The sequence below is a fragment of the Notothenia rossii genome (genome assembly GCF_949606895.1).
Source record: "Notothenia rossii genome assembly, chromosome: 7".
Taxonomy (NCBI): domain Eukaryota; kingdom Metazoa; phylum Chordata; class Actinopteri; order Perciformes; family Nototheniidae; genus Notothenia; species Notothenia rossii.
In genome coordinates this window covers 82,289,151-82,314,904 of record NC_136905.1, presented here as the reverse complement: position 1 = coordinate 82,314,904, position 25,754 = coordinate 82,289,151, and the positions used below count along the sequence as shown (strand labels likewise).

The window sequence follows — 25,754 nt, the reverse complement described above, 5'->3', positions numbered from 1 at the left end:
CCAGTATTTAGAAACATAGAGAAATTAAAATTGTAATTTTTGATATTTAATAAAAATACATTTGTTATTTTCCATCTCCTATATTTTCAGTGTAAGAAAAACTTTTTTGACCCCACGGGGGGGATTGGATTTTGTAACAGCTGCTCCATTAAAAAAAAAAGATATATATATATAGATAGCAAAATACAATTGAATACAACTTTATAAAAAATGTTTTTTTTACGTTTAAGTGACGTTTTTAACCACGGTGACAGAAAAGCAGTCGTATGGTCCGGGAATCAAACCACCAACCCATGAAAAGACGACCCATCACCCTGAGCCACAGCCTGCCTCCAGGTGTGATACAGGTGAGATATTTGATCCCCCTCTCTCATTCCTCCTACCTTGGGCCTCTTCCAGACGATGTTCTTGACCTTGTTGGACTTGTGCCCCAGCTCCTTGAAGCCCAGAGACTCCACGGTGGCGGGGAAAGACTCATCCTCAAACAGATTCTTCTTCTGCAGACACTCCTGGCGCAGGACGCTGAAGTCCTGTCCGTTGAAGCGCAGGGGTTTGTTCAGAGACCCTTCCCCGTCTCTGCGCTCTCGCTCCCGGATCAGCCGGTCGCAGAAAAAGCCCGACGGTGTGTACGGCATCTCGTTGACTTTTTATTTGTTTTTTAAACCTGGCTTTTGCCACTTGTACTGAAGTCTTCAAATCCCAAAAGCCTGGCATAAATCCAAACAGCTAATGTGTGATTGGCTCCTTCTTTGTGTGACGTCCCCCTCCCCTGCGTCACAGAGTAGATCTCAGTGAAAGACTCCACCTGGATTCACCTGTGCATTTACACACGTATGCACAGAAGCCGTACACATCACATAATTAAGAGTATATGCTGCTCTCCCATTGGCTGCAGAGGACAATGCTGTGTGGCCGTGGCCCTGGGGCTGGTGCATCATTGTTGGGGGACACAAAGGGTCCGGGGGGCAAAGAGTGACCCTGTGGATGGCCTGCCTCAGCAGAAGTATTCAGCCATTATACCGATTTCAATGGAGCTCAGCATCCAGCAGCCTCAGCATTACTGCAGCTGGTTCGTTCCTCCATTTTTATCACAGGTACAAAATATATCCTGTGTTGTCAAAGGGATTATCCGGTCTTAAAGAAGCATAAAGTTTGGTCAGGCATGTTGACTGTTTCCCGTAAAAAAAATGTCACCATGTCGAAAATCTCTCTTAGGACATTTGTCAAAAATAATGACTTTTTAAAACAGTGAGAAACTTTCCCAAAATGAGTAGAAACGTGCCGTCTCAGCATATCTACGGAGTAACTATGGAGCATCGTTACATCCATTTCCACTGATGAGATGGAAATATAAAAGAAGTCATCAAAATGAGAGGCCTTCTAAAAATAGGGTTTGTTTATCAGAATTGAAGAAGATCTGTAATTTAGATCTGACTGAAAATTATTTATTTTTTTATCTTAGAAAAAGGCCAGACATTTGACATAATCTCAGAATTTTGATAAAAAAGAGAGAAAGTCAAAATTCTGAAAAGAAAACTGAATCCTGAGAAAATTAATTTTGATTTTTTGAAAAAAATCAGAATTTATTTTGAGTTGTTTGAAAAAAAAAATCAGATTATTTTAGATTTTTGGGAAAAAGTCAGAAATTATTTTAGAATCTTTTGTAAAAAATCAGTTTATTTTTTGAGTTTTGAGAAAAAAGTCAGAAATGTTTCGAATTTTTTGTCAAAAGTCAGATTTGTTTTTTGAAGCTTGAGAAAAAAGTCAGAACTATTTTTAATTTTGTAGAAAAAAAGTCAGATTTGTTTTTGAATTTTGAGAAAAAAGCAGGAATTTATTTTTTATTATTATTTATTTTTTTGTTGTAAAAAGTCTGAATTTTGAGATTCCCCAAATTCAGTTTCCTCAAAAATCACTTTTGTTTGTATCTCAAAAACATTTCACATGTGGCCCTAACCCTCTTCCGTATAAATAATGACAAGCTTATTGTAATAATGTATTATTTTTAACAACCAAAATAATAAATAATAATAAGTAGACCTTTGGGTTTAATTGTTCAAAATAAGACTCAACAATCGGTCTTTATAAATTGAATTTTAATAATTTACGTGAGAGTTAATTCCCAAATTCAAACATATCAACAATCAACAAATAAAGACCAGTTTAAAAGACAAACAAATCATAAAAGCAACAAGGCAACCCTCGTACTGAATTAAACACCGAAGTCTATATAATCACGTTTTGTAAAATGACTCGGACATTGTTTACCTGAAATCAGAAGCTGATATATTTTGACAGTTTTTTAACACATGTGTATTTCCCAGTCCGTCAGCACTCTGAGCTCCAGGTCTTTCACCGTCAGCGTGGAGCAGCTCTCCAGGAACTCAAACGCAGCCGAGACATCTTCAGCACCTGGAGGTAAATAACAACAAAATGAACGTTATAGTTTACACTGGCTTCTAAAAGATATGTATACTGACGAAAATACATAAAATATAACTGCGATATGGACACTTTCTTCTGCAATTGTACTCTGCAATAATTAAATGCTATGCGGAAAGAAACCTACATTCTTATAATGCCTCAACCCCTAATATGTTACTTATCCAGTGGTGTAGAGTAACTACTGTAAGTACATTAACTCAAGTACGGTACTTAAGTACAATTTTGAGGTACTTGTACTTTACTTGAGTATTTCCATTGTTTGCTTCTTTGTACTTCTATGACTATTTTTACTGTCGCTACTTTCACTATATTTTGATGAGAATACTTTTCTACTTTCACTTGAGGAACATTTTGAATGCAGGACTTTTACTGTGACAGAGTATTCCTACACTCTGGTACTTCTACTTTTACTCAAGAACAAGATCTGAGTATTTCTACTTGACTCAAGAACAAGATCTGAGTACTTCTACTTTTACTCAAGAACAAGATCTGAGTACTTCTACTTTTACTCAAGAACAAGATCTGAGTACTTCTGCTTTTACTCAAGAACAAGATCTGAGTACTTCCCCCACCTCTGAAATTGACATTGTTTTATTACTTCTCAATTATTTAAATGATGTTAAAAATACAAAATACAAAAATAATGTATGTTAGATCTCCTCACCGTTCACGTGTACGATCACAGAGGACGGTTTTTTCTTCAGTCCCAGGACGGTGAGCGTCTGAACGACGGTGTCACACTCAAATGTTTCCCCCTCACCTGCAGCACTGCTAGAAAACACAATAAATATTATCCGAAGTTATTAACACAAAACATCACGCTTTTCTTTTGGCACTTTTCTTTAATATGAACAAGTAGGGAGTAATCATTTCTTTGTCATGTATTCAGAGACTGCAAAAACCAAACGTTGCCTATGGGGCGATACATAACCAACCCAGGGATTTAAATGTGGTTTTAATATTAATTCTGATTATTATATCTACCAAAGATCGTACTTTAGTTAGTGACAATTTAATTTGAAATTGGAATAGTTCATGTCAGGTTTGACACAAATAATATGTATTGTGCTACGTGTGCACATGTTTACCTTAACTTTTGTTTATTGTTATTTAATTTAAAGGTCACCTATCATGCTATTTTTAGGCAATAGCATAGGTCTCAGATCTATACCAATATATAAAAAACATGTCTATGAAGTGTTTTGCTCAAAATACCAAACAGATCACCCATTCTAGCCATGCCTCATATCCCTTTATTTCACTTCCTGTTTCAGAAGTGCTGATTTGGGTATAAAGCTTTAAAAAAAAAAAAATGTATACAAAATAAAAAAGGGGGGGGCTGAGCTCATGCGGGACCCGGCAGCTACTGTCTAAACTAAATACTGCGGTGATGAAACGCCATATCATGGATTATCAAGGATTCTCTCTGAAACAGTATGGAGCTCAAAGGCTTTCTCTCTTGCCGGTTATACCACAAGGTGAGTTCCTTTTTACTTCCTGCTTCTTCACACACATGCTCTCCAGTACAGGTTAGCTCTGAGTGTTAGCGATGCTAATGTAAACACCGACCATATTAGGTCCAAAACAGTCGGGCATTGTTTCTGATAGCAACGTTTCTGATAGGGCCGTGGGTCCACATTTCAGATATTACGTCATATTGGACGCAAATCTGGATCAGCTCCGTTGTTCCCCCGTTTTTAGAGATTTGGGTACGGAGGAAAAGAGAAAAGGTTTTATTTTCTGACGCTGCGTGAGTTCCCCGACACACCGGGGACACATGATGTAGAGAAGACATCAAAAAGTGCATTTTGCATGATAGGTCCCCTTTACATTTTCTGTGTTATTTAATTTAATACCATTTATTTAATAATATTTTTAAATTGTATTCATTTATTTATTTTATTCAATTTTTAATTCCATTTAATTTATATTCTTAAATGGAGCAACTGTGATCAATTTCAGAAACCGACTTTCCCTCCCACGATAAATAAAGTGTGTTTGTTTCTGTATCTCCTTTCGAAGGTCAATGATAACAATGATAATGCAAATGATTTAAATATCCACAGTTAGTGTGAATCCACTAATTGAGGCTCAGAGCAGCCGGTGTGTTTCTCACCGGCAGATCAGACGGTCGGACAGGAAGCTGAAGCGCCGCCGGCTGAAGGACTTCCTGTCTCTGAATCTGAACGAGTGCCCGTCGTCCAGATAGAGCTCTCCGTCAGCGAGACCCTGCAGACACAACGAGGTTCATTCATATTTATTTACTCACGAGTTAATGAGAGAATCTTTGTTCCTGAAACTTTCAGAGTCTCTTTACACAGAGGGGACACATGTTGATGTAGAAGAGACATGAAGAAGAGGGGACACATGTTGATGTAGAAGAGACATGAAGAAGAGGGGACACATGTTGATGTAGAAGAGACATGAGGAAGAGGGGACACATGTTGATGTAGAAGAGACATGAAGAAGAGGGGACACATGTTGATGTAGAAGAGACATGAAGAAGAGGGGACACATGTTGATGTAGAAGAGACATGAAGAAGAGGGGACACATGTTGATATAGAAGAGACATGAGGAAGAGGGGACACATGTTGATGTAGAAGAGACATGAAGAAGAGGGGACACATGTTGATATAGAAGAGACATGTAGAAGAGGGGACACATGTTGATGTAGAAGAGACATGAAGAAGAGGGGACACATGTTGATGTAGAAGAGACATGAAGAAGAGGGGACACATGTTGATGTAGGGGAGACGTGAAGAAGAGGGGACACATGTTGATATATGAAAGACATGGAAAGTGGATTTTGCCTAATAGGTGAGCTTGAATGTTTACCTGAGGGTTAGGGGCCACAGTGATGGAGAGGGGCAGCAGCTGGAGGTCAGCGGTGCAGGAAACACGTCCCGCGGCCCTGCAGAGCACCGAGCCTCCACGCTGGAACACAGGGACCTGAAGCACAGGGAGTATATCTGAATACATAAATAAAGTATGTGGGGAGGATTATTTAATAATGAACTCATCCTAAAAAATAATTTCAATAATAATAATAATACATTTTATTTCAAAGCGCTTTTCCAGGTGCTCAAAGACGCTTTACAGTGGTTTGATAAAACATGATAAAATAGAATAAGAATAGAAATTAAAAATAAATATAAAAACAGCAACACAGCATAATTCACAAATAAAAATAGGCACTCGTGAGGCGGGCAGAGTCCCCTGTCAACTCCCGTTACATTCCTCCATGGTGTCAATTGAGCGAAAAACTTTTACGAGAACCAGGCTGCCTGGGGGGGGTCAAAAAGGCTTGACCAAGGCCGACCCAAAGTGCACGGTGGGCGGACTCATCTCCTCCGTGAGTCTCCATTGTGATTTGAAAAAATCCATCCAACGAGTCCTTCGGTGGGCGGGAAAAAAACATGCTCGTCAGAATCGTCACTTCCTGTACTGACAGTGGAGGTGTCCTGAGAGTGGAGGTCTGCAGGCAGGCTCCCATGGTCTGAAGAGGTGTGTTTTGGTCAGCGTTTTGAAAGTGGGGGGGGGTCGGTGCAGTCTCTGATGTGTTGTGGAAGGGAGTTCCAGAGGGTGGGGGCAGCGATGGAGAAGGCTCTGTCCCCCCAGGTTCGGAGCTTGGTTCGTGTGGGGGGATGGAGAGGAGGTTCGCTTCTGATGAACGAAGGCTGCGGGAGGGGGTGTAGTGGTGGATCAGGTCGGTGAGGTAGGGGGGGGGGGGGGCTGGTTATTGAGAACTTTGTGTGTTAGCAGACGGATTTTGAAGTTTATTCGTTGACGGACAGGGAGCCAGTGCAGGTTTTGAAGGACGGGGGTGATGTGGTCTCTGGAGCGGGTGTGGGTGAGGAGTTCTGGATGTATTGCAGTTTATTTAGAATTTTGGTTTTGGATGATGAACCAAACAGGATGCTGTTGCAGTAGTCCAGTGATCGTATTTAATACTTGATGCATCTTGAATTTGTTTGCATCCTTGTTGTTATTTTGCCCGTCATTTCATACACTGTGCGCTTTGTGTATACAAGCATAATGTATGTTTAAGTGCATGTATGTCAGTAAATGGGAATGATATGTAAATATACTCTGTTTTCTATTTCTGTGTTTCTATTAAAAGATGAAACAAACACGTTATAGCATACAAGCTTACGTGAAATATTTTTTTTAATTTTAACGACAGATACAAACCTTTACATATTAACAAAACATTTAAAAGTATTTTCTTTTCTATTTACTTTTATTTGATTTATATACATGTTATGCTTTGTATGTAAATGTAAAATATGTAGCCTGTAGCTTTAATTTTGTATTATTATTAATTATTTTTATTTAAATTATGTGTATAAAGACAAACGCTCACTGTGTCCAGAGTGACAGGAAGACTCAGAGTCCTTCCTCCTTTAAACTCCTCTGCAGACTGGACGTCGTACCAAACCTGAATCAGAAACATCGTAAATAAATCATCCACGCCGATGCATAATAACTATTAATTAATATATAGAGATGTCCCGATCTAATCACGTGATCGGGGATCGCAGTCGATCACGTGATTTTCAAAAGATCGGAATCGGGAGAAAAAAATCGGGGATCGGGATTTTTTAAAATTATTTTTTATAAATACTTTAAAAAAAAATTGTATTCAATGTCATCCTGAGGCCTTAGTTTTGGTTTCAAATTACACAACATCATGTATGTGTTGCTTCTTTGGGGCTTGTTTTCATAGACCTGGTTGCTTATTTCTCTCAAATCTGGCAACAGAGTGGGCGCAGTGTCTAATAGTAGCAGTAAGCTAACGAGTACTGAAAGCTTTATTTTGTTTTGATCCAATGCTGCACAACTGAACTGATCCAATGCTGCTGTGAAAGAAAGAAGCTATATCCATGTTGGATAGAATATCCAATTTAAATAAAAAAATAACCTTAAGGGACAACTTGAATGCTTTTTTTCTTTTAATGCATTGCATAAAGATCGGATCGGGAAAAATCGGTATCGGCAAATTGTCCAAATCAAATGATCGGAATCGGATCGGGAGGAAAAAAAGTTGATCGGGACATCCCTAATATATTTACCTCGTTAGATCCAGGAAGTAAGACTTTGACTTCCTTAACTTGAGCTTCAGTTACAGGACAGGCCAGCAGAGCTCCTCCTGGATGACAATATAAGACGGTCAAAGTGAGAATAACAGAAGTGAAATAACTGCAGCGTAAAGTGATCATTCAAATGTTATTTATCACCGATCATGAACTGGTGGTCCACGGTGAAGGCGCTCTGCTCTGTCGGGAACTCCGCCCACAGAGGCCTGCACGGGGCCGACAACATGTTCACACACTTCTGGACGGCTTTAACATTTATTTGAAAGAGGATCTGTTTGTTTTGTGAGCAGCAGACCTCACCTGAGGGGGGGCAGGCCACAGGTGTGAGCCTGGTGAAACAGAGTGTACCAGTACGGCAGCAAACAGTACCTGAGAGCATAACAACAACAATAACAGCAACAACAACAACAACAACAACGTGACAAACAGTACTTTGAGGTAGATTTTATTTAATGGTCACCAATTATGCAAAATCCTCTTCTTCATGTCTCTTCTACATCAACATGTGTCCCCCCTTCTTCATGTCTCTCCTACATCAACATGTGTCCCCTCTTCTTCATGTCTCTTCTACATCAACATGTGTCCCCTCTTCTCCATGTCTCTTCTACATCAACATGTGTCCCCTCTTCTTCATGTCTCTTCTACATCAACATGTGTCCCCTCTTCTTCATGTCTCTTCTACATCAACATGTGTCCCCTCTTCTTCATGTCTCTTCTACATCAACATGTGTCCCCTCTTCTCCATGTCTCTTCTACATCAACATGTGTCCCCTCTTCTTCATGTCTCTTCTACATCAACATGTGTCCCCTCTTCTCCATGTCTCTTCTACATCAACATGTGTCCCCTCTTCTCCATGTCTCTTCTACATCAACATGTGTCCCCTCTTCTTCATGTCTCTTCTACTTCAACATGTGTTCCCCCTTCTTCATGTCTCTTCTACATCAACATGTGTCCCCTCTTCTTCATGTCTCTTCTACATCAACATGTGTCCCCTCTTCTCCATGTCTCTTCTACATCAACATGTGTCCCCTCTTCTCCATGTCTCTTCTACATCAACATGTGTCCCCTCTTCTTCATGTCTCTTCTACTTCAACATGTGTTCCCCCTTCTTCATGTCTCTCCTACATCAACATGTGTCCCCCCTTCTTCATGTCTCTCCTACATCAACATGTGTCCCCTCTTCTTCATGTCTCTCCTACATCAACATGTGTCCCCTCTTCTTCATGTCTCTTCTACATCAACATGTGTCCCCCTTCTTCATGTCTCTTCTACATCAACATGTGTCCCCTCTTCCTCATGTCTCTTCTACATCAACATGTGTCCCCTCTTCCTCATGTCTCTTCTACATCAACATGTGTCCCCTCTTCTTCATGTCTCTTCTACATCAACATGTGTCCGCTCTTCTTCATGTCTCTTTTACATCAACATGTGTCCCCTCTTCTTCATGTCTCTTCTACATCAACATGTGTCCCCTCTTCTTCATGTCTCTTCTACATCAACATGTGTCCCCTCTTCTTCATGTCTCTTCTACATCAACATGTGTCCCCTCTTCTCTGTGTCTTTTCTACATCAACATGTGTCCCCTCTTCTTCATGTCTCTTCTACATCAACATGTGTCCCCTCTTCTTCATGTCTCTTCTACATCAACATGTGTCCCCTCTTCTTCATGTCTCTTCTACATTAAAATGTGTCCCCTCTTCTTCATGTCTCTTCTACATCAACATGTGTCCCCTCTTCTTCATGTCTCTTCTACATCAACATGTGTCCCCTCTTCTTCATGTCTCTTCTACATTAACATGTGTCCCCTCTTCTTCATGTCTCTTCTACATCAACATGTGTCCCCTCTTCTTCATGTCTCTTCTACATCAACATGTGTCCCCTCTTCTTCATGTCTCTTCTACATCAACATGTGTCCCCTCTTCTTCATGTCTCTTCTACATCAACATGTGTCCCCTCTTCTTCATGTCTCTTCTACATCAACATGTGTCCCCTCTGTGGAAAGAGACTCTGAAAGTTTCAGGAACAAAGATTCTCTCTCTTTTTGATCCATTTCTATAAAAACCTGTCTGAAATGAGCTGATCAGATTTGGGCAACTTTATGATGTCATAACGATGTGTTGTCTTGTGTAACCATTAGCCAATCAGCAACCAAGGTAACCCCCCCCCCCCCTTATCACCTGAATCTCCTCCTAGAGCACCATTGAGGGGGCGTGGGGAGGGGCTCCTTATTTTCATCTAAAGTAACAGACAGATAATCAGCACTTTGGAAACAGGGCTGAAACAGAGGGGATTATGGGTAATGCTGCAATGATCTGTTTGGTGTTTGGAGCCAAACACTTCAGAGACATGTTTTGTATATAACTGAGACCTATAATATATTGATGAAGAACAGTATAATAGGGGACCTTTGAATCGTCATTATAAACCTAAGTCTTGTTCTGATGGGGATTCTTTGTGTACCTCTGTGTGATGGCGGTGCGGATCCTATCGGTGACCTCCTCTCCGAACAGCCATGGCTCTCGTCTCTTCGTCTCCTTGGCAGAGTGACCTCTGAAGAAGGGCTGCAGCGCCGCCGCCTGGTACCATCGGACCAACAGCTCTGGGTCCGGATCCTGAACGAAACCGCCGACATCAGCTGAAAAACACGGGGGGAGGACAGTATGAGAGGATGGAGAGGTACCAGACATATCACAGAATTACAGTCTGACCTAATAAGGTCCCCTATTAGACTGTTTTTCATCCATATATCACAGGTCTCAGATATATACAGAACCTGTCTCTGATTGGCTGAAACACCAAACAGATCATTGCAGCATTACCCATAATCCCCTCTGTTTCCAAAGTGCTGATTCTCTGTCTGTTACTTTAGATGAAAATAAGGAGCCCCTCCCCACGCCCCTCTGAGAGAGATTTGGTTACAGAGAACTCAATGGTGCTCTAGGAGGAGATTCAGGTGATAAGAGGGGGGGGGGGGGGTTACCTTGGTTGCTGATTGGCTAATGGTTACAAAAGACAACACATCGTTATGACATCACAAAGTGGCCAAAATCTGATCAGCTCATTTTCAGACAGGTTTTTATAGAAATGGATCAAAAAGAGAGAGAATCTTTGTTCCTGAAACTTTCAGAGTCTCTTTCCACAGAGGGGACACATGTTGATGTAGAAGAGACATGAAGAAGAGGGGACACATGTTGATGTAGAAGAGACATGAAGAAGAGGGGACACGTGTTGATGTAGAAGAGACATGAAGAAGAGGGGACACATGTTGATGTAGAAGAGACATGAAGAAGAGGGGACACATGTTGATGTAGAAGAGACATGGAGAAGAGGGGACACATGTTGATGTAGAAGAGACATGGAGAAGAGGGGACACATGTTGATGTAGAAGAGACATGAAGAAGAGGGGACACGTGTTGATGTAGAAGAGACATGAAGAAGAGGGGACACATGTTGATGTAGAAGAGACATGAAGAAGAGGGGACACATTTTGATGTAGAAGAGACATGAAGAAGAGGGGACACATGTTGATGTAGAAGAGACATGAAGAAGAGGGGACACATGTTGATGTAGAAGAGACATGGAGAAGAGGGGACACATGTTGATGTAGAAGAGACATGGAGAAGAGGGGACACATGTTGATGTAGAGGAGACATGGAGAAGAGGGGACACATGTTGATGTAGAAGAGACATGGAGAAGAGGGGACACATGTTGATGTAGAAGAGACATGGAGAAGAGGGGACACATGTTGATGTAGAAGACACATGAAGAAGAGGGGACACATGTTGATGTAGAAGAGACATGGAGAAGAGGGGACACATGTTGATGTAGAAGAGACATGGAGAAGAGGGGACACATGTTGATGTAGAAGAGACATGAAGAAGAGGGGACACATGTTGATGTAGGAGAGACATGAAGAAGAGGGGACACATGTTGATGTAGAAGAGACATGAAGAAGAGGAGACACATGTTGATGTAGAAGAGACATGAAGAAGAGGGGACACATGTTGATGTAGAAGAGACATGAAGAAGAGGGGACACATGTTGATGTAGAAGAGACATGAGGTAGAGGGGACACATGTTGATGTAGAAGAGACATGAAGAAGAGGGGACACATGTTGATGTAGAAGAGAGATGAAGAAGAGGGGACACATGTTGATGTAGAAGAGACATGAAGAAGAGGAGACACATGTTGATGTAGAAGAGACATGAAGAAGAGGGGACACATGTTGATGTAGAAGAGACATGAGGTAGAGGAGACACATGCTGATGTAGAAGAGACATGAGGTAGAGGGGACACATGTTGATGTAGAAGAGACATGAAGAAGAGGGGACACATGTTGATGTAGAAGAGAGATGGAGAAGAGGGGACACATGTTGATGTAGAAGAGACATGGAGAAGAGGGGACACATGTTGATGTAGAAGAGACATGGAGAAGAGGGGACACATGTTGATGTAGAAGAGACATGAAGAAGAGGGGACACATGTTGATGTAGGAGAGACATGAAGAAGAGGGGACACATGTTGATGTAGAAGAGACATGAAGAAGAGGAGACACATGTTGATGTAGAAGAGACATGAAGAAGAGGGGACACATGTTGATGTAGAAGAGACATGAAGAAGAGGGGACACATGTTGATGTAGAAGAGACATGAGGTAGAGGGGACACATGTTGATGTAGAAGAGACATGAAGAAGAGGGGACACATGTTGATGTAGAAGAGAGATGAAGAAGAGGGGACACATGTTGATGTAGAAGAGACATGAAGAAGAGGAGACACATGTTGATGTAGAAGAGACATGAAGAAGAGGGGACACATGTTGATGTAGAAGAGACATGAAGAAGAGGGGACACATGTTGATGTAGAAGAGACATGAAGAAGAGGGGACACATGTTGATGTAGAAGAGACATGAAGAAGAGGGGACACATGTTGATGTAGAAGAGACATGAAGAAGAGGAGACACATGTTGATGTAGAAGAGACATGAAGAAGAGGGGACACATGTTGATGTAGAAGAGACATGAAGAAGAGGGGACACATGTTGATGTAGAAGAGACATGAAGAAGAGGGGACACATGTTGATGTAGAAGAGACATGAAGAAGAGGGGACACATGTTGATGTAGAAGAGACATGAAGAAGAGGGGACACATGTTGATGTAGAAGAGACATGAAGAAGAGGGGACACATGTTGATGTAGAAGAGACATGGAGAAGAGGGGCCACATGCTGATGTAGAAGAGACATGAAGAAGAGGGGACACATGTTGATGTAGAAGAGACATGGAGAAGAGGGGACACATGTTGATGTAGAAGAGACATGAAGAAGAGGGGACACATGTTGATGTAGAAGAGACATGGAGAAGAGGGGCCACATGCTGATGTAGAAGAGACATGAAGAAGAGGGGACACATGTTGATGTAGAAGAGACATGGACAAGAGGGGACACATGTTGATGTAGAAGAGACATGAAGAAGAGGGGACACATGTTGATGTAGAAGAGACATGAAGAAGAGGGGACACATGTTGATGTAGAAGAGACATGAAGAAGAGGGGACACATGTTGATGTAGAAGAGACATGAAGAAGAGGGGACACATGTTGATGTAGAAGAAACATGGAGAAGAGGGGCCACATGCTGATGTAGAAGAGACATGAAGAAGAGGGGACACATGTTGATGTAGAAGAGACATGGACAAGAGGGGACACATGTTGATGTAGAAGAGACATGAAGAAGAGGGGACACATGTTGATGTAGAAGAGACATGAAGAAGAGGGGACACATGTTGATGTAGAAGAGACATGAAGAAGTGGATTTTCCATAGTAGGAGACCTTTAAGAAATCCACCATGACCTCACCTCCACAGAAAGCGATGCCGGCCACGCTGAGGGACAGCAGCATGGGGACGGAGACCTTCAGATACTCCCAGCTCGCCACGTTGTCCCCGGTCCAAACTGCTCCTGCACCCAAAAGAGAAACATTACAACAAACTGCAGGTATCAAACCACCACGGGGACACCACATGGGAGTCAGATTAATGTTTCTATGACCAAGAGGATGCTTAAAAAACACTAAAGAAATCATTGACAAAGGCAAGATGAGATTATTTCAAATAAAGCCACTTCAAAGGGCTTCACAAGTACATTAAAGCATTTGTAACATTACATTTTAATGCATTAAAAAGCAAAAAGAACACAAATAACAACAAGATAAAAAAATAAGGTGTACAAGTAAACCTTTCAAGCCCTTCACCAACAAAGTAAAGCAACATAAGGAGAGGGCTGGGAAATGTGACCCTTTTCTTTGAAATCCTGACCAGATATCCAAATTAAGAGTCTCTCTGCACTCCTAGCATTACTTTTACTCTTTGCCTTCAAAGGAGAAGGGAGATAAAAACTGGATTATTATGATAATCTAGACCAAGAGTCAAACTCAAGGCCCGGGGGCCAAATCAGGCCGTGGTGGATTTAATTTCGGCCCGCAGGATAATTTCTAATTCCTATTAGATCTGGCCCTCCGGTATATTGCACCTTCACTCCATCCTGAGGGTCTCCTCAGCTCAGAGCCTGAGCCCAAACATTGATGACCTTGCACCCAAGATGAGATGCCAAGTATCTGAGCTAGCATCACAGAGCAGCACACTGAGTTTAATGGATGCTTCCTTCTGCACTTTCTCTCTCACGACAACAGGGCATGTTTGGTTTCTCTTTGAGGGAAATAGTTTTGTTGAAGCTGTTGTTGGCCTGTGGGAAAATGTACTCATAAGAACTGACTCTGGAAAAGCTGCAGATAGAGCCATAAGAAATGAATGCAACTGATTATTTAATGTTTAATGTTGTTTTTATGGGCAATCATTTAAGCTTTGTTAGTTCCAGGTTTAATATGTGCAATAAGTTCATTTCAATAAGTTCTGCAATAAACATTGAACCAGTCCGGCCCTCGACTAGTACCCATTTTTTAATTTTGGCCCACTGTGTATTTGAGTTTGACCCCCCTGAGTTAGACTTTCTAGACAATTTTACTTTACCGATTGTGCTCACTGTAATGTCCCAGCCATCATTTGTCCACTTTGTATAAAATAAAGAAATATATAAAAACATACCAAATCTCTGTGAGCCAGCGAAGAAGGAGCGAGTCAGAACGAAGGGTCGCTCTGAACCTCCGGAGCGAGTTATCAGACCGTCTGCTGTGGCCATGTGCTGAGAGTAAACAAAAATAACCATAATGCAGAAAATCACATCACGTACTCTAATAATAATAACTGTCAGGTAGTCAAGTTTTACACCTGTCAGATATGCAGGAGGTGAAAATGAAATTCTAGAAAATGTAACATTTGCTCTAAGACTCAAGAAAGACACATTTGACAAGTGTTGGAAGGGATGGACTGAGGGGGATGGACTGAGATGGATGGACTGAGAGGGATGGACTGAGTTTGTAAACCCGTATGGATCAGACTTCAACTAAAAACTAGATTTGTAATGTAACCTCCTGGTTCTCTGCTACACACAGTTTTGATTGTTGTTGTGTCTCTTAACATATGTCTCTCTCCATAGAGGCTGAATCATCATGTTAATCACATAGCTATCATATGCCTCAAACAGTCCTGATGCTCTTCTAGGTAATCACACATCCTGCCATGTTCACAGCTACAGTTGGGATACCTGTGTTACCATGTGTACATTCAGTATTCTCCCAACAGTTTCTCTACCCCCTCACCTGGTAGAAGCCGTACAGGTTGTGCAGTTCCCGGTGTTCCCAGCCCCCATAATGCACTGCGTCTTTCGGCATCGTCTGCTCCGGCCCGTCAAATACAGACGGTTCGTTCATATCGTTCCACACAAACAACGAGGACGTCGATCCCTGCGTCAGAAAGAAACAAGTTTATGGCTTTCAAAAAAATCACTGAGTGAGAATATTAAACACTAATGTTTGTATCCTTTTAATGTGAATACTATCAATACCTTTCATTTTGACCCAAAACATCTGGTTTATGTTGCTTCTCTTAGCTTGGTTGTTACACTCACCTTGTATTTATCCAGGCCGAAACATCTGGAGTACCACGCTCGAGTGTCTGCTCTGCTGAAGTCCAGGTAAGAGGACTCACCTGAGAGAGAGGTTCATAAAAAAGACAATGAGAAAAATACTAAAACTAGCAGCCATGATTATATTTAGGTTTAGGACAGACAAAGCTAGATATGTGAAGACTTTAGGAAAGTAGGATAAACATTAATCCCAGTTTTCAGACATTTTATGGAACAAACGTTTAACCTATTCATCTACAAACGTTATCAAAAGCTTAATTGTTGAGTCTTTATATTATTGGGAAACTTTACCCGGCCAGCAGGAGCCTCGATAAATCTCCCCGTCTCTGTTTTTAACAAAGTGTCCTCCGTCTCTTGCCTCGCGGTACATCGACCAATCAGGATCCACCTTAATGTGAGGGTCACTGATCACAACCAACTGAAAAAAATTATATATATATTATTTGTATTATTTTACGTATCATTCAAGATTCAAGATAGATAGATAGATAGTTAGATAGATAGATAGTTAGATAGATAGATAGATGGAGAGGTAAGCAGGCAGGCAGGCAACATAAAAAACACAATGTACATAAGAGAAACTAAGACACAGAAATAAACAGTCCAATATATTTTAGAAATAGAAATAGAAATAAAATAGCATTAAAAAGTTAGAAGATACAAAATAAAAAAATATATACATTTGGAAAATATACATGTGGAAATACACATTTCAAAAAATGCCAATGAACCTCACCTTCCTCTTCTTGTCCTCCAGGTGGCGCTGCAGGCCGGATGGATTTGGGAAGGTCACGGGGTCCCAGGTGAAGTACCGCTTCCCGTCCGTGTGCTCGATGTCCAGCCAGATAACGTCGTACGGGATGTCGTGGTGATCGAATCCAGCGTCCACCGCCCTCACGTCGGCCTCATCGTTGTAGTTCCAGCGGCACTGATGGTACCCGAGAGAGAATAAAGGGGGGAGGGCCTGAAACCCTGCAGCGGGGGGGCGGGGGGTGTAATATAGATGTTATATATTGTAGTATATATATATATGTTGTTCAGATCAGCCTACTCACTGTAGTGCTCACCATCATCTGTTTCCCCTGACTAACCTGTCCTATCATTTGTGTCCACTTTAATTGTCTTCTCCATGATGTACCTCCTTTGATTATATAATATTTTGAATTTTTTTATTGTACATTTGACTTTTACTTCATTTGTTTGTATTAATGTTTTTTTTATTTCATCTTTTTATACAAATTCTTCACTTCTTAAGCATATATAAATATTTTCCGAATTTTAATTTTTTATTGGACATTTGACTTTAACTTCCTTAGTTTGTACAAATATATTTTATTTATTATTATTTTATTGCAGATTCTTAGCTTAACGTGTTATGTTTATATATATTTTTTAATTAAATAAATAGGAAAATTAAATAGGAAATAAAACACAAACTGAGTGCTGCACGCACACACACACACACACACACACACACACACACACACACACACACACGCACACGCACATACACACACACACACACACACACACACACACACGCACACGCACATACACATACACATACACATACACATACATACACACACACACACACACACACCTGTGAGCTGGGCGTACTGTTTGAAGACCTGCTGTGGACCGGGCCCCAGCAGAACCAGGCAGTCGATCAGGCCGCTCTCTGACAGCCAGTGGAAGTCCGTCTGAGGCTCCCTGCGCCTCCTCTTCAGCGAGGGGATCTCACCGGCCTAGTGGAGGGGAGGGGGTTATCATGTGGTGATGGATGTACGGAACAGTTCTGAATGTTTTCTAAAAAAGCTTTACTTTTGGAAAATGGTATCTCTGCTTTAAAGAGTTCTCTCCTGATGATGTTCAGGTGTATATCAGTATTTAGTGTCTCTACTTTAAAGAGTCCTCTCCTGCAGATGTTCAGGTGTATATCAGTATGTAGTGTCTCTGCTTTAAAGAGTCCTCTCCTGCAGATGTTCAGGTGTATATCAGTATGTAGTGTCTCTACTTTAAAGAGTCCTCTCCTGCAGATGTTCAGGTGTATATCAGTATGTAGTGTCTCTGCTTTAAAGAGTCCTCTCCTGCAGATGTTCAGGTGTATATCAGTATGTAGTGTCTCTACTTTAAAGAGTCCTCTCCTGCAGATGTTCAGGTGTATATCAGTATGTAGTGTCTCTGCTTTAAAGAGTCCTCTCCTGCTGATGTTCAGGTGTATATCAGTATGTAGTGTCTCTGCTTTAAAGAGTCCTCTCCTGCAGATGTTCAGGTGTATATCAGTATGTAGTGTCTCTACTTTAAAGAGTCCTCTCCTGCAGATGTTCAGGTGTATATCAGTATGTAGTGTCTCTACTTTAAAGAGTCCTCTCTTGCTGATGTTCAGGTGTATATCAGTATGTAGTGTCTCTACTTTAAAGAGTCCTCTCCTGCTGATGTTCAGGTGTATATCAGTATGTAGTGTCTCTACTTTAAAGAGTCCTCTCCTGCTGATGTTCAGGTGTATATCAGTATGTAGTGTCTCTACTTTAAAGAGTCCTCTCCTGCTGATGTTCAGGTGTATATCAGTATGTAGTGTCTCTACTTTAAAGAGTCCTCTCCTGCTGTTGTTCAGGTATATATCAGTATGTAGTGACTCTACTTTAAAGAGTCCTCTCCTGCTGATGTTCAGGTGTATATCAGTATGTAGTGTCTCTACTTTAAAGAGTCCTCTCCTGCTGATGTTCAGGTGTATATCAGTATGTAGTGTCTCTACTTTAAAGAGTCCTCTCCTGCTGATGTTCAGGTGCATATCAGTATGTAGTGTCTCTACTTTAAAGAGTCCTCTCCTGCTGATGTTCAGGTGGATATCAGTATGTAGTGTCTCTACTTTAAAGAGTCCTCTCCTGCTGATGTTCAGGTGTATATCAGTATGTAGTGTCTCTACTGGGACATGTCTCCATGCTTTAATGTTGAAAAAGCTCTTTATTTTTCTCATGCTGCAGCACCTCTTTTCACCCTCTGTCTGAAACCAGAGCCCAGTCTGCTCTGATTGGTTAGCTGGTCGGCTCTGTTGTGATTGGTCAACCTTTTAGAGATGTCCCGCCCCTTAGCCTATCACGTACAATCTGTTGGAGCGCTAGCCAATAGGAGTGCAAGTGTTACATAGTGACGTCACTATGTTCCGGAGGTAAACAACGGAGTCCAATGGAGGCGTTTCAGGCGGGGGAACACAGGGATTTTAGCGTTTGCTAAACCGAAAGTAAGTTCAAAACCATCATGTTTTTACTTCTGTCTCTCTAACTTTTGGGAATAAGTAAGCAGCTCCTGGAAAACAAAACTTTGACGTTCATACGGGGAGACACAATATAAGATTTTCAATGGAACAAGACCTACCTGGTGGTCAGATGAGCTGTAATGGACGTTCACAAAGGTTTCGGATGCGTTGAGCCAGAACAGGCCCAGGGTCCTGTCCTGTTTGTGGGCCAGGACCAGCGGCACGGAGCCGTAGAGGCCGAGGCGGGACTGCAGGTCGTACGCAAACACGTCCAAGTTAAACAGCCGGTAAGCATCTCCATCTCTGGGGACACAAACAGACATTATGACCTAACATGTGGAGGTTGTGATGGAAACTTCTGAAGCAATGGAGACTCAGAGAGACACGAGGAGAGCAGGAACTTTGATGGCAAACACTGATTGTTGGGAAAATAGTGAATGTACTCGAGCAATATCAGAGTCCACATGATAACAAAGGTATCAACTGTAGCTGTGAACATGACAGGATGTGTGATTACCTAGAAGAGCATCAGGACTGTTTGAGGCATATGATAGCTATGTGATGAACATGATGATTCAGCCTCTATGGAGAGAGACATATGACAAGCATGATAATTTCTGACGTGGAGCTAATCTGAAGTAAACATTGAATACTGCTTTCTATTCCTCCATCTTGTGACTGTGGAACTCCCTCTCTTGGATATCAGCATGTGAAGGACACTGTTCAGGAACTAGCTGATGCTCTGTATGTGATGACTACTTCCATTCTGGAGAGGATCACAGATACATGGATCCTGAGATTGAAGCTCAAGCCGGGGACGAGTGATATTTTTTTAACACTGATGGTTTATTTGGAGCTTCGGCCGGAGAATTCATAAGACATATGCTGTGTTACGAGGTGCCACCGCGGTCGCCAAATCAATTCTGAAGATCTCTACCCCAGACCCATGTATTTAGCTGGTTTCTGAGAGAATGATCAACATACTGAATAACAAGATAAAACCATAACACCTCTAGCAGCTGACGCCAACAGGCAGGAATAAGGAGACAAAACACTGAGAGCAGCTCAAGGCCTGTGTTCAGTGAGGGCAGTACAAACTGATAAACAGGTACATTCTTAGCTTAAAGGTAGGGTAGGTAGGAATGCAGAAACCAGCTCGAGTGCGCTAGAATTTGAAAGTACGCAGCTGGAAAGAATCTGCCCCTTCCTTCAGACTTCCTTCCAGAGCCCCTCCTCCAACATACTCGAACGCGCACATGATTGACCAATGAGGGCACGAGATAAGTTTGAGCACAGATGGAAGGCTGACAGGCAGGTAGGCCATCCAGTTACTTTAGCTGGGCCGGCTCAGATGATTGGTCGTGCGTTTTACAGCGCCACGGCTTCCACAGATGAGATTTATTGTCAAAGCATTTTATATATTCATTGCTATCGGGATGTTAAGAGCATTCCATGGAATATAACAACAAGTGTTTCTGAAGTGAATTACCTACCCCACCTTTAACTTCTTATGTTTACATATATTTGTATTACATTTCTTATTGTCCATTTTACTTGCACCTCCTTTGATATATTAATGTTTTTTTATGTCATCTGTTTATCCAAATTCTTATCTTCTTAAGCTTATATCAATATTTTACAATTTTTTTTATTTTAATGGACATTTCACTTCCTTTGTTTGTACAAATATATTTGATTAGATTTTTTTATTGCAGATTCTTCGCTTAACTTCTTATGTCTACATGTATATACCTATTTAAAAAAAAGTTTTTTAATTGAATTATCTTTTTTTTTTAATTAATTCTAAAATCACACCCAATAAAAAACCCTAAAAAATTAAGAAAAACATTTAAAATCCCAGTTTAAATAAATAAAACATGAATTATAAAGAATGGGCCTCGGAACATATTTCCCCAACACAGGTTACGCCATAATCACAGATCTTTTTCTTTCCACTCACCTGGTGTCTCTGAGCTGGAGGCCGTCGGCGTGCTCCGGCAGCCCGAACACGTGAGAGAAGCCGTGCAGAGAGAGGTCAGAACCAACGCTGCTCGGACCTGCAGAGCAACAGAAGCACTTTGATCTGACTCATGCCCCTCCAGATGGTCATGGGGTTTTGCAGCAGTCGAGAAAAACTAATATCGATAATGTTCAATGCTCAAAGATGTATCTGAAAATGTATTTTAAAGTAGAAAACACACGTTACGACAAACATCAGAAATCAGGTGTTTTTGTATTAAATGATGTCTATCAATTTGTTAGGAAAGATGCTACGTAAATACAGTTATTATATATAGTTTAAATATGGATTTACAGCCTGTTAAATGACACTAGGGTTGAATTTAATACAAAAACTATTTAGAGTAAATAATGCAGAGATCAGAACCAACGCTGCTCGGACCTGCAGAGCAACAGGAAGCACTTTAATCTGATTCATGCCCCTCCAGATGTCCTGGGGTTTTGCAGCAGACGGGAAAACTAATATTACTATCTTGGTTTTTACTTTGGTTGTCCATAATGTCCAAAAATTGATCTGAAAATGTATTTTGAAGTAGAAAACACACGTTACAACTTACAACAAACATCAGGTGTTTTTTGCATCAGCTTTCTAGAGTAGATTTAATATGTGATGAAGAGCTCTAAATAGGGATGTCCCGATCAACTTTTTTTGCTGCCGATCCGATTCCGATCATTTGATTTTGACAATTTGCCGATACCGATTTTTCCCGATCCGATCTTTATGCAATGCATTAAGAGAAAAAAAAGCATTCAAGTTGTCCCTTAAGGTTATTTTTTTATTTAAATTGGATATTCTATCCAACATGGACATAGCTTCTTTCTTTCACAGCAGCATTGGATCAGTTCAGTTGTGCAGCATTGGATCAAAACAAAATAAAGCTTATCAGTACTCGTTAGCTTACTGCTACTATTAGACACTGCGCCCACTCTGTTGCCAGATTTGAGAGAAATAAGCAACCAGGTCTATGAAAACAAGCCCCAAAGAAGCAACACATACAGGATGACTTTAAGACTTGAACATGGTCATTTTTGTTTTGTAACATTGAATACAATTTTTTTTTTAAAGTATTTAAAAAAAAAAAAAAAATCCCGATCCCTGATTTTTTTCCTCCCGATTCCGATCTTTTGAAAATCACGTGATCGGCTCCGATCCCCGATCACGTGATCGGATCGGGACATCTCTAGCTCTAACAATACATCAAACGGCTATTTGTATCATTATTGAATTAATCATAAAACACATTTTTAAGCAAAACTGTTAGAAAAGTGCTTTTTTCAGTCTCTAAAATATGGTGTTTTTACCCTGAATGAAGACTGTTAAAAATAGCTGTTTTGTGTTAAATGATGTTTATAAATTTGTTTGGAAGGATGCTACATAAATGTGGTTACTATACATAGTTTGAATATGTATTTAATGCCTAAATGACGATAGGGTTGAATTTAATCCAATCTGTTTAAAAACGATTTATTTTAACAGAAACATATATCGGAGAAATAAAACAATATTCCTCTACAGTTTAATGCATTACAGGGAATATCTGCTATAGTTTATTTATTTATAATTTCTTGCCATGTTTTATGGATTTATACATTATTTAAAGCAATTTATCACGTCTTTTTATACATTTAAATAATTGTTTTTCTCTAATGGAGCCTCCCAGCATAATTATTTCACACAATTCTATTTATATCCTGAGACAATAAAATAATAACACCTTTAATGTTGAGTCTATCTTTTAAAATAGTAATTAAATAGCAGAAACAAACCATTAGCTTTGACATCCACGAACTGTCTGAACGTCTCTTTCCATAATGTGTCCTCCTGTGACTGTCAGAGGAAGAAAGCAGATAAATAAATGCATTTAAAGACCGTTAAAGGCTTAGAAGTTATATTACACTATAGTTTAAACCATAGGTGTCTAACTCAAATACACAGTGGGCCAAAATAAAAAAAATGGGTACTAGTGGAGGGCCGGACTGGTTCAATGTTTATTGCAGAACTTATTGAAATGAACTTATTGCACATATTAAACCTGGAACTAACAAAGCTTCAATGATTGCATATAAAAACAAAGTTAAACATTAAATAATCAGTTGATTCATTTCTTATGGCTCTATCTGCAGCTTTTCCAGAGTCATTTCTTATGATTACATTTTCCCACAGGCCAACAACAGCTTCAACAAAACTATTTCCCTCAAAGAGAAACCAAACATGCCCTGTTGTCGTGAGAGAGAAAGTGCAGAAGGAAACATCCATTAAACTCAGTGTGCTGTTCTGTGATGCTAGCTCAGATACTTGGCATCTCATCTTGGGTGCTAGGTCATCAATGTTTGGGCTCAGGCTCTGAGCTGAGGAGACCCTCAGGATGGAGTGAAGGTGTGCGTGCAATATACCGGAGGGCCAGATCTAATAGGAATTAGAAGTTATCCTGCGGGCCGAATTAAATCCACCACGGGCCTGATTTGGCCCCCGGGCCTTGAGTTTGACACATGTGGTTTAAAATGTTAGTATTGTATTACCTCACTGCCATGAGAAGAGGCTCTGAGGAAAAAGACACAAAGAAAATCTAATTTAATTCACCTTTAGATGTGTTTAAATGTGTCCCATGTGTCTGATAGAGAAGACATTTATAAAGAAATGTATGGATAAAATAATGCAGCGATAAGTAAGTTTGGGTATATAAGGGTTCCAGTACACTACCTTCCCTCACACCCTCTCCTTGGTGGATCCTGCAGCGTCTCGAACCACAGTTTGCTCCTAGAGTTGAACGTAACCATCACTTTGTCCTCACACAGGATCTCCAGACGGAAAGGGAAATGCCAAACGCAGATCTGGTGACGCCCTGAGGACCAGGAGAGAGAGACACACAGCTTCGACCGCCTCTCCACTCTCAACCTGCAAGAGGAAGGGAGAAACAAAGAATACTGCAGCCATGTGGAGATGGAAACTGTCCTGTAGGAGCCATTTATTGTTTTTTGTTGGCAGGTTATATGGTTTTGTTTGAATATACTGTGAAGTATTATTTTTGACATTTAAAGTATGTAGTGTCTCTACTTTAAAGAGTCCTCTCCTGCTGATGTTCAGGTGTATATCAGTATGTAGTGTCCCTACTTTAAAGAGTCCTCTCCTGCTGATGTTCAGGTGTATATCAGTATGTAGTGTCTCTACTTTAAAGAGTCCTCTCCTGCTGATGTTCAGGTGTATATCAGTATGTAGTGTCTCTACTTTAAAGAGTCCTCTCCTGCTGATGTTCAGGTGTATATCAGTATGTAGTGTCTCTACTTTAAAGAGTCCTCTCCTGCTGATGTTCAGGTGTATATCAGTATGTAGTGTCTCTACTTTAAAGAGTCCTCTCCTGCTGATGTTCAGGTGTATATCAGTATGTAGTGTCTCTACTTTAAAGAGTCCTCTCCTGCTGATGTTCAAGTGTATATCAGTATGTAGTGTCTCTACTTTAAAGAGTCCTCTCCTGCTGATGTTCAGGTGTATATCAGTATGTAGTGTCTGTACTTTAAAGAGTCCTCTCCTGCTGATGTTCAGGTGTATATTAGTATGTAGTGTCCCTACTTTAAAGAGTCCTCTCCTGCTGATGTTCAGGTGTATATCAGTAAGTAGTGTCTCTACTTTAAAGAGTCCTCTCCTGCTGATGTTCAGGTGTATATCAGTATGTAGTGTCTCTACTTTAAAGAGTCCTCTCCTGCTGATGTTCAGGTGTATATCAGTATGTAGTGTCTCTACTTTAAAGAGTCCTCTCCTGCTGATGTTCAGGTGTATATCAGTATGTAGTGTCTCTACTTTAAAGAGTCCTCTCCTGCTGATGTTCAGGTGTATATCAGTATGTAGTGTCCCTACTTTAAAGAGTCCTCTCCTGCTGATGTTCAGGTGTATATCAGTATGTAGTGTCTCTACTTTAAAGAGTCCTCTCCTGCTGATGTTCAGGTGTATATCAGTATGTAGTGTCTCTACTTTAAAGAGTCCTCTCCTGCTGATGTTCAGGTGTATATCAGTATGTAGTGTCTCTACTTTAAAGAGTCCTCTCCTGCTGATGTTCAGGTGTATATCAGTATGTAGTGTCTCTACTTTAAAGAGTCCTCTCCTGCTGATGTTCAAGTGTATATCAGTATGTAGTGTCTCTACTTTAAAGAGTCCTCTCCTGCTGATGTTCAGGTGTATATCAGTATGTAGTGTCTCTACTTTAAAGAGTCCTCTCCTGCTGATGTTCAGGTGTATATCAGTATGTAGTGTCTCTACTTTAAAGAGTCCTCTCCTGCTGATGTTCAGGTGTATATCAGTATGTAGTGTCCTCTACTTTAAAGAGTCCTCTCCTGCTGATGTTCAAGTGTATATCAGTATGTAGTGTCTCTACTTTAAAGAGTCCTCTCCTGCTGATGTTCAGGTGTATATCAGTATGTAGTGTCTGTACTTTAAAGAGTCCTCTCCTGCTGATGTTCAGGTGTATATTAGTATGTAGTGTCCCTACTTTAAAGAGTCCTCTCCTGCTGATGTTCAGGTGTATATCAGTAAGTAGTGTCTCTACTTTAAAGAGTCCTCTCCTGCTGATGTTCAGGTGTATATCAGTATGTAGTGTCTCTACTTTAAAGAGTCCTCTCCTGCTGATGTTCAGGTGTATATCAGTATGTAGTGTCTCTACTTTAAAGAGTCCTCTCCTGCTGATGTTCAGGTGTATATCAGTATGTAGTGTCTCTACTTTAAAGAGTCCTCTCCTGCTGATGTTCAGGTGTATATCAGTATGTAGTGTCTCTACTTTAAAGAGTCCTCTCCTGCTGATGTTCAGGGGTATATCAGTATGTAGTGTCTCTACTTTAAAGAGTCCTCTCCTGCTGATGTTCAGGTGTATATCAGTATGTAGTGTCTCTACTTTAAAGAACAAAGG

General features: G+C 40.7%; 1 protein-coding gene across 2 annotated transcripts; it reads right to left on the bottom strand.

Moving 5' to 3' along the window:
* Positions 1 to 2,097: 2,097 nt before the first annotated feature.
* Positions 2,098 to 23,907, bottom strand: ganc (glucosidase, alpha; neutral C). Of its 2 annotated transcripts, none has more exons than XM_079693079.1 (21): positions 23,561 to 23,907; positions 23,380 to 23,401; positions 22,627 to 22,687; positions 20,801 to 20,897; positions 18,960 to 19,143; positions 17,185 to 17,329; positions 16,318 to 16,553; positions 15,873 to 15,999; positions 15,564 to 15,643; positions 15,256 to 15,399; positions 14,642 to 14,738; positions 13,398 to 13,499; positions 10,004 to 10,178; positions 7,843 to 7,911; positions 7,684 to 7,748; positions 7,519 to 7,595; positions 6,810 to 6,884; positions 5,282 to 5,395; positions 4,562 to 4,674; positions 3,110 to 3,216; positions 2,098 to 2,412 (listed from the first exon to the last, which is right to left on the bottom strand). In XM_079693079.1, exons 1-21 carry the CDS (start codon positions 23,890 to 23,892, stop codon positions 2,303 to 2,305), a joined length of 2,532 nt encoding a protein of 843 aa, XP_079549205.1. In that variant the 5' UTR covers positions 23,893 to 23,907; the 3' UTR covers positions 2,098 to 2,302. The 2 variants fall into 2 exon arrangements, with proteins under 2 accessions (XP_079549205.1, XP_079549206.1); XM_079693080.1 differs by having other exon boundaries at positions 3,110 to 3,213.
* Between the last annotated feature and the right edge of the window lie 1,847 nt (positions 23,908 to 25,754).

Excerpts from the sequence above, each read along its gene's own strand:
- ganc (XM_079693079.1), bottom strand. The coding sequence starts at position 23,892 with ATGTCAAAAATAATACTTCACAGTATATTCAAACAAAACCATATAACC. Across the intron at positions 20,898-22,626 it reads CGTGGATGTCAAAGCTAATG|GTCCGAGCAGCGTTGGTTCT; the intron begins GTTTGTTTCTGC and ends GTTGCTCTGCAG. Across the intron at positions 7,912-10,003 it reads CGCACCGCCATCACACAGAG|GTACTGTTTGCTGCCGTACT; the intron begins GTACACAAAGAA and ends TTATGCTCTCAG.